The 9857-nt window shown below is 37.4% G+C and overlaps 1 protein-coding gene and 1 pseudogene across 1 annotated transcript; both read right to left on the bottom strand.

Moving 5' to 3' along the window:
* Positions 1 to 115: 115 nt before the first annotated feature.
* Positions 116 to 3039, bottom strand: LOC125206478 (heat shock 70 kDa protein 14-like). The gene is made up of 4 exons (XM_048105728.1): positions 1870 to 3039; positions 761 to 970; positions 579 to 674; positions 116 to 325 (listed from the first exon to the last, which is right to left on the bottom strand). The coding sequence occupies exons 1-4, from the start codon at positions 3037 to 3039 to the stop codon at positions 116 to 118; spliced, it is 1686 nt and encodes a 561-aa protein (XP_047961685.1).
* A 2047-nt stretch (positions 3040 to 5086) lies between these two features.
* LOC125204686 lies at positions 5087 to 9527 on the bottom strand (annotated as a pseudogene).
* Positions 9528 to 9857: the final 330 nt, after the last annotated feature.

Raw genomic sequence — 9857 nt, 5'->3', positions numbered from 1 at the left:
GAGACATGGTTTCCAAAGTAATGTAAATTTCTAATTATTGAAAAACCTCAATATCTTTAATGGTTTGTGAAAAATATGCTCAATCATCAATTCATCATCACCAGGAAAATTGTCATCAGAAGCTAACCTTATTGGTTTCCATCTGAGATGTCTTATCTCCTGATTCCGAGACACCATTTTCAGCTCCAGGACCATCGGTCTTAGCATCTTGCATATTGACATCAGTTTCAGTGCTGCTGGGATGAGCATCATCTGTTTCCATCTTGGTCTCCTCTTTAGCTGCCTCTTTCACAACTGGAACTTCCACCTCTTCCTCTTCTAAGAGCTGCAGCAAAGTATGCCAATTAAAACTTCAAGGGTAAAGAAAGAAATTTTCGCTTCCCACAGGAACTAGAATAGCAGGGATAACCTTAAGATTAATTATCTCAGTAGACCAATGAAACTGTTCATAATATAATATAAATGCATGTAAAAGAAAGCACAGTAGTCTGGTTTACAGAACAAAATCTACAAAATTTATAAGCCTGTGATATCAATAGATATGGAACGATCTAGTGAGCTTCACACTGAAATCTTACCACTGCAGACTCAACCGAGACAATGCCATGATGATTCAGTTGCACTTTGACCTTCAACTTTTCCCTTTCACCTTTTGTGGACTGGAAAGGTCCAATCTGCAGAGCCCATTAAGAGGATAAGCAACATATTAAGCGAGGGAAATACATCTAATAATGAATGGAAAGAAAGAAAAACAAGCTACCGTGTAAGAGCTAATCTTTGGAGGTGTCTGTAATTCACAAGCATCAGCATATTGTACATCAACAGTAAAGGTCCCAGATCTGTAGTAAGTCAACGCCTTCATACTTGGTATGCAATTACCCTTGGGGAATACAACAGTACTCTGCTGATTATCAGCTGCTCCATATCCTTTCCATGACAAAGCAATGGAAAATGGAAAACTCTCATTAACCTAAACAAGGGAAGAGCATACATAAGTTAGTTTTAGAATGTGACAATTCTCCAAGTAGGGGTGGCAAATCATGCGTGTTGGGTCGTTATCGTGTAACGATAACGACACGAACACGACCCGTTAAGAAAACCTCAAACACGAACACGCACACGACCACTTACCCTCAGACACGAACACGGCACGAACACGACACGAACCCATTAACGACACGAACCGTATCGGGTCAACACGAAACGAAACGACACGAACCCATTAATGACACGAAAATAAGTATTGAAAAATGAAAATAATAAGAATAATAATATTAAAAATATTATGTGTTAATAAGAATAATAATATTAAAATATTATGGGTTAACGGATAACACGAACACGACACGAACACACATTGTTAACGGATAACACGAACCCGACACGAACACGACACGAAATTTTCGTGTCCTTAATGGGTCGACCCGATAAGGACACGAACACGATAAGCTCTGACCCAAACCCATTAATTTCGTGCCGGTTCGTGTCGTGTCAAAAATTGTCAGCCCGACTCCAAGGATCACCCACTCTACAAAGCTAATATGCACTCTTAACTTTTGAAATGCATATAATAAATGTGTGGACACTACAAAACCATATTGCAAAATTGTTGCCAAGTACAATGATGACCATGTGAAAGATGATAAAGAAGATATTCTTGACGGACAACATAATCAAAGTAGATGAAATAAAGTTGCAGGATCACCCAACGCATAATTGCATATACAACAATGTTGCATTGAAAACTATATCTACTATGATCAGCAGATAAAATAAAGCTCTGAAAACTAATCAATGGCAGCCAAACTACAAAGATAGCATCTCAATATCTCATTATAGTAATAAACAGATTGCTAGAGATATATTTACCTGAAAATCTCTAACTTTGAACATGGGGCTGAGAATAGCACATTGTATAGCACTGCCCTTCGCCACACATTCACTAGCATTCATTGTTCGTCTAGGCTCCTTTCCAAAAAACTCCGTCAATATTTTGATTATCGCTGGAACTCGAGAGCCTGAACCAACAACTTCAACAGAATGTATATCTTGAGTAGACAGTCCAGCATCAGCAAGAGCCTTCTGCAAAGGCTTTCTCACACGTTCCAAAATTGGAATACTAATCTGCTCAAACTCATCTCTCTTAATAAAACCTCTGACATCCTTCTCATCCATCAAGCACTCGATGTTCAGAGGTGCCTCAGGATTTGCGCTAAGCATCTTTTTCAGCTTCTCACAAGCAGCACGCAATCTCAAGCAAGCCCTTGCATTTTGATAAACATCAATCCTGTACTCCTCCTTGAACTTCGCAGCAAAATGATGGAAAAGAACCTCATCAAAATCCCTTCCACCCAAACACTGATCATAAGAATGAGCCAATATCTTCAGCTGACCTTTCTTGAAGGCAGCAATGCATACTTGCATACTTGCATGACCAACATCGACAAATGCAACAATCATTGGTTCATTTTCAGGTAAATCGGTCTTGTAAATACCATAAGCTAATGCGGTAGCTGTTGTCTCATGATAGAGACGAAGAGGGTGCAAACCAGCAATAGTAGCAGCATCTATAACAGCTCTTCTCTGCAGGTCGGTGAAGTAAACAGGTATCCCGATGCAGCAGTCCACAACAGCAGAATTTAAGTTCTTTTCTGTAATGATCTTCAAATCAGAAAGAACCATTCCTAAAATCTGAGTAGGTGTGAAGGTCCTATCTTCTCCCAAATACTGAGCATGAATCAAGGGATATCCATCAGGTCCTTCAGTGACTGAAAATGGCAATGATTTGATATCCTTCTGCAACTCAGGATCTGAAAATTTACGTCCAATAAAACGTTTTATCTGTGATACCGTATTTTTCGGATTCATCATACTTGATGCAGCCCCTGCTGTTCCAATGACTCGCTGCTTCTCGCCAAAACATACGATAGCAGGAGTTTCGCACTTGGACTCATCGTTGAGCACAACTTCGATCTCTCTTTGCCTTACAACAGCAACAACACCACTTTCATTGCCAACATCAAAACCTACCACACTCATGTTTGCAGCTAAGTCCCTTTGTATGTTGACAGGTATTTACCTGTATCATTAGCATTTCAAGATTTCAAGTTACCACCATTAATTCAACAATATGTATGCATGATTCCATCAGCCCTTACCATTCATTAATCGAAAATTTGCAAAAATCCAATACCCAACGAATAATTACTACTGCAATTAATATACATATCATCATTCTCATGCACATACAGCCGTATCAGAAAACTAAATTCATATACTACTAATCAGTACTCATACTTTGCAAATTGCAACGAACTCAAATTTAAATGATAGCTAATGCCCTAACGAAGACACAAACTAGGTCAAATTTGATGGAGTGAATCCACAAATACACATTTCTACTAGCGGTTTGCAATTGCATCCATTTAAAGTCGACACAACACAACATATGATATATATGCGTCGATAAAACAAAAGGAAAATCGGTGCAACGATTAGGTCTTAAAAGTAACGTATGTTGCAGCAGCATCAATCGGGATTCAGTTTGAAAAAATACCTGAGAACAGTCGAGCGCGCCGCGGAACGTAATTTGTACTATGATTTTACTCCTTCGACGATACTGAAACTCTGAGTAAAAATGAGAATAAATAGAGAAAATAAATACTTCCTTCTTATCGACGCTTTACTTTCATAGTACAAAAAATGAACGTTGTTTGAGCTTCTGCGTTGCGACTTGTGAGCTTGATCGTGATCGTGCAACACGTTTGCGTTCTTTTTTTATTTTTATTTTTTATATTGACAGCTAATATATGACGTAACTTAAAAACTTTGGTTTTCAAATTGACAAATAATATAACGAATTTTACCGCGAGTTTATTATTTTCCACCAATCAAATTTTTTTGGCTATATTAATAGATTGAAGAATAAATTTAGAGAGTGTGCTTCAAGAAAAACTATTCTCAAAGATTAAAAATCTTGAAACTCTCAGGTTGTTGTCGAAAAATTACGAAAAAAATGATATTATTTTGCTGGAATTATTTCATTTGTGCAAAATAATAAACTCAGGGTAAAGTTCGTGATATTATTTGTCAATTTTATAGTTTGTGAGAAAAATTCAATTTTTTGAAAATTACGTGATATTAGATGTTAATTTTATATATATATGTTTTATATATTACTAGTACTACTATGTTGGAGTCATTATCATCATGTACTCTCTTATTTGGTTTGAAAATGCTAATTTCACGAATTATACATCCTTGCATTTTGTTGGAATAATTTGTCATAAAAAACATGACAATTGGAATATCGATATGATAGTAGAAATTACATTTATATATATTATCCATACAAGCTATGCTCCATAATATATACGTAAGTTGTATTCAAAATTATTTGATCTTCATATTTTCCCATAATTTTTAGTGCATAAAACATGTGCTAGGTGACGCATGCACTAATATCCATATCAACTTTTCAAAGGACATAAACAACTCAATGTGTAAAAACGTTTTTCTTTATCCTATAATTTCATTCAAGTACACACAAAGGGTTTATATATCTTTTACTACAAATTCTACTGCACAACAGCACAAGAGCTATTTTTCGAGACGCGGGGATATACTGAAATTTGATTATTAATATATTTAATTTCTACTCTCTTCCATTCTGCTAATGACATGTTATTGTTAATGAACTACTAACTCAAAATAAAAATATCAATATGTTTTGAGTTAACACAGTGAATAACAACAACATCAATATGCATGCAGCAGAATTAACTACCAGAATTAATCTAAAAATTGCAATAATCGGATCTGCCAACAATATACATTAGAAGAATGACATACAAACTGGGACGAGTTAATCTCTTGACCCGAACAACATCTCATTCACATAGGGTCAAAACAATTTTTTAAAAACTTATGTCGAGTTAAAATGACACTATAAATGGTGGACGGAGAGAGCACTAGCAAGCACAAGTACTACCCATATCATATGCTCATGAAATTAAATCACACCACGTGTTGTGCTATGAGAAGAAAGAGTAGTGAAGATAGATAAGGTAAACTATGATAATACACACATTTTAAATCATTTTGGGTTAGATAACTCCTTTATAAATCCCATCAAACGAGACCCTTGTCAACTAATAGTAAGACTTGAAACAAATGAACAATAAAAAGATCACAACTAAAAATAATGAGAAAAGATAACTAGTCCTAATTTGCACCATGTTGTCGAAAACCACCATAATCCTACATACGCTTGAAGACAAAATCAATATGCTTGGCCATTTGAAGTGCAGCTGTGTAGGTGGTGATGGTGGGATCACGAATCTGCATACGAATGTGGGGCTTCAGTCCCTCTACAAATAATCCAAGATATTGCTTCTCAGTGAGCTCCGGAAATTGAGCGAGGTGCCCTTCGAATTCATCAATATAGTCGACGAGAGACCCTTCTTGGGACGGGGTAGGCAGCGCCTTGTACCCGTCTAAGGACCCAAAACGAATGAGAAGCTCGTGGGAAAGCTGATCCCACGTGAGGTCAGGGCTGCGACGTTGGAGTAACTGGATCCAAGACATTGCGGGGCCGGAGAGTGCAGTCAAGGCAAGCTCGACCCGTTTCTCCATTGGCGTCTTGTGGAATAGAAAATACTGATCCGCACTAGCTAGCCATGCAACCGCGTTGCTACCATCAAACGTGGGAAGGTCCATCGTTTGTTGAAGTGGCAGAGTTGTGGATTCCTCAGCTGCTGTGTGGCTTCCCAAAACAGCAATTTGTTGCATGATTAGGTCCAACTTCGCCTCAATCGCTGAAGTGCGAGCGGATTGATCCTCGATCGCCATTGCTAATCCTTCGAGCCTAGCTTCCATGCTCTGCGTTCACCGCACCAAATAGAAGGAATATCACACGGTCAGAATATAGAGAACAGATTAACAACCAATAAAAACATAACCAAAGATTACATAATGACTCAACTCCTACTCAAGCTCTATCATATAAACCTACTTCTAAGACTCCACCATAACAAGACTCGTTAAACAAATCACAGCTTATAACAAAAGATAACTTCCCCGAATCTGCACCAAAATCAGCAATTGTCATTTAAAGCTAACCTTAAACATTTCCATCTGAGATGTCTTATCCCCTGATTCCGGGACACCATTTTCAGCTCCGGGGTTATCTGTCTTAGCATCTTGCGTATTTACATCTATTTCAGTGCTACTGGGATGAACATCCATCTCGGTCACCTCTTTGGCTGGCTCTTTCACAACTGGAACTTTCATATATCCTCCTTCTATTAGCTTGACCTAGGTACGCCAATTAAATGTTCACGAGTTAGAAACATTCTCTTCCCTGCACGATCTAAAAAGCAGGGATAACCTTAAGATTAATTATCACAATAGATCAATGTAGCTGTTCATATCCCATGATAAACTCACTTAAATTTGCTCCAGTTCCTGATATAATATATATCTTGATTGGGCCAATAAACATACCTTTCTCAGATTGGAGATTTGTATGTTTTTATCAGTCTAGTTGTAAACCATAACATCCAGCTCATTGATTCAATTACTAAAATCTCAGGAATTGAATGCTATCCAAATTGAAAACAGGTACAGTAGCATATTATTTGAGTTCAAAGAACATCAGTTTTATTGATGAAGACAGGAATTAATGATGGTTCAGAAATGAGCCAATGAGTCGATTTTTATTCCCCGGTGTCTTTGTTATATAAGAATATAAATGCAAGCAGAAGAAAGCACAATGGTATGGTTAGCAGCACAAAACCTAAAACAAGTATTCCCGCCGTCCCTAAAATTATGAAGAGTTTCCTTTTTAGTCCGTCCCTTAAAATTATTAAGTGGAGTAACATTCTAGTTTAGGAAACTTTTGTTCTGTCAAATGAGGTGGGACTCATTTTCCACTAGCGATACTTCAATCACTTTTTTCTTTTTAACTCTCTCATAATTTACCAATTGTGCATTAAAAATAGAAGGATCTAGTGAGCTTCACACTGAAATCTTACCATTGCAGACTCGACCGAGAAAATGCCATGGAGATCTAGACGCATTTTGATCTTGACCTTTATATTTTCACCTTTTGTGGACTTGAAAGGTCCAATCTACATAGCCCAGCAAGAGGATATGTCATACTGTGTTAAAAGGAATGACATGTAAAAAAGTGAATGGAAAGAATCCACAACAAGCTACCGTGTAAGTACTAATATTCGGAGGCTCACTGCCATCCATATAATGCACATCTATAGTGAAGGTGCCAGATACGGGGAGAGCCACAGCCTTAACACTTGGCATGCGGTTGCCGGGGTGAAATACGAGAACGTTCTCCTGCACATCAGCTGCTCCAGTTTGTGTATCATCAGGGGGAGGCATATTCCATGACAAAAAAATGGGAAATGGAAAACTCTCAATAACCTACACAAGAGTAAAGAATACACCAGTCAGTCCAATTATCATGTACTGATAATTTTCCAAAGATCACCCACTCTAAAACTAGTATGAAAATAGCTGTTTGAAATGCATAAGATAAATGTGTAGACACTACAAAACCATATTAAAAATTTGTTTTAACAAGTTGTTGATAACAAGTAAAATCACGAAAGAGGACTAAAGAAATATTCTTGAGAAATCAACATAACCAAAGTAGATGGAAGTTGTGGATCACCCAATGGCATATACATCAATGTTGCATTAGAATAATATTATTGTCTACAGATATAACTAAGCACTCAAAACTGATAAGTGTGGTCATAATACCATCTCTCTATTGTGGTGAACAGATTCCAGGAGTAACATTTACCTGAAACTCTTGAACTTTAAATGACGGGCTGAGACAAGCACATTGCAGAGCACTGCCTTCCGCCACACATTGACTAGCATTCATCGTTCGTCTAGGCTCCTTTCCAAAAACTCTGTCAATATTTTTGTAATCATGGGAACTCGAGAGCCTGAACCAACAACTTCGACAGAATGTATATCCTGGGTAGTAAGTTGAGCATAAGCAAGAACCTTCTCCAATGGAATTCTCACATGTTCCAAAATTGGAATACTAATCTGCTCAAAATCATCTCTCTTCATAAAACCTATAACATCCTTCTCGTCCATTAAACACTCAATGTTCAAGGACGCCTCAGCATTTTCACTAAGGACCTTCTTCAACTTCTCACAAGCAGCACGCAATCTTAGGGAAGCCCTTGCATTCTGATAAACATCAATCATGTACTCATCCTTGAATTTTGCAGCAAAATGTTGGAAAAGCAATTCATCAAAATCCCTTCCACCCAAACACTGGTCATAAGAATGAGCCAATATCTTCAGCTGACCTTTCTTGAAGGCAACAACACATACTTGCATACTGGCATGACCAACGTCAACAAATGCAACATTCATTGGTTCATTTTCAGGTAAATTGGTACAGTATATACCATAAGCTAAAGCAGTAGCTGTTGTCTCGTGAATGAGATGAAGAGGGTTCAAACCAGCAAGGGTTGCAGCATCTATAACAGATCTTCTCTGCAGTTCGGTGAAGTAAACAGGTATCCCGATACAGCAGTCCACAACGGCAGAATTTAAGTTCTTTTCTGCAATGATCTTCAATTCAGAAAGTACCATTCCTAAAAGCTGAGTAGGTGTGAAGGTCCTATTTTCCCCCAAATACTGAGCATGAATCAAGGGATATCCATCAGGCCCTTCAGTGACTGAAAATGGCAAGGATTTGATATCCTTCTGCAACTCGGCATCTGAAAATTTGCATCCAATAAAACGTTTGATCTGTGATATTGTATATTCTGGATTCAACATACTCGCTGTTCCAAATAATCGATGCTTTTTGCCAAAACATACAACAGCAGGAGTTTTGAGCTTGGCCTCATCGCTCAGCACAACATTGATACGTTTTTGTCTTGCAACAGCAACAACACCGCTTTCGTTCCCAACATCAAAACCTACCACGCTCATGTTTACTATAGTGCTTGAAGGTTCAGCAAAGTGTTCAGCAACATGACACGTATTTACCTGGATCATTAAAATTTTCAAGTTTCAAACTACCACCATAAAAAACAATAATGGATGTGTACCAAATTTAACTAGCATGATTCCATGATACCCAGCGCATAATAATAACAGTAATAATAATAATAATATATGTAATCATTGATCAATAAATTGCAATAATCCAAGTAAAAAAAAAATGCTGCGAACAGCAGACATTATTAAGAATTTAGCTTCATTAAAACTTTAATTCCAATAGGCTAATAAAAAAAATGAGAAATGCGAGTGATTATAAATACGATTATTCAGCCCAGTTTAAAATTAGGAAATTTTTTTGGTGAAAAAATCAAATTGAATATCAATCTTTTCAAAGTAAAATAAAGTATTACTACTCCACATTTGATTTCGAATTAAAAATAGAGTCCGCAAAAAGAAAAACAAGGATGGCAAGTTGCACTGCACATTTGCGTTCACATCGGCCGATTGCAGATTTGCAGAGCCGCTGTGGCAGATGCACTCACAGTCTCTGGCCCGATCAACAACTCATGCACATATTGGCGTATCAGAAAAATAAATTTAAGTAAGCACTCATAATTTGCCTCGAACTCTAGGTAAATGAGAGATAATGCACTAACACAAACTTGGTCAAATTTGACGAGTGAATCCATGAATACACACTACTACTACCGAATTGCATCATATAAACTCCACACATATGCGACAATAAAACAATATGAAAAATCGGTGCAACGATTAGGTCGAAAATAACGTAAGTTGCGCCACATTCAGTTTGAAAAAAGAATACCTGAGAAGTGAGAAGTGAGAAGTGAGAACAGTCGAGC

This window comes from Salvia hispanica, chromosome 2, assembly GCF_023119035.1.
Source record: "Salvia hispanica cultivar TCC Black 2014 chromosome 2, UniMelb_Shisp_WGS_1.0, whole genome shotgun sequence".
Taxonomy (NCBI): Eukaryota; Viridiplantae; Streptophyta; class Magnoliopsida; order Lamiales; family Lamiaceae; genus Salvia; species Salvia hispanica.
This window is presented reverse-complemented; position numbering and strand designations above follow the sequence as displayed.

Coding starts and splice junctions, on each gene's coding strand:
- LOC125206478 (XM_048105728.1), bottom strand. CDS start 3,039: ATGAGTGTGGTAGGTTTTGATGTTGGCAATGAAAGTGGTGTTGTTGCT. Junction 971..1,869: donor TCAAAGTTAGAGATTTTCAG/GTAAATATATCT, acceptor TCCCTTGTTTAG/GTTAATGAGAGTTTTCCATT. Junction 675..760: donor CAAAGATTAGCTCTTACACG/GTAGCTTGTTTT, acceptor TGGGCTCTGCAG/ATTGGACCTTTCCAGTCCAC.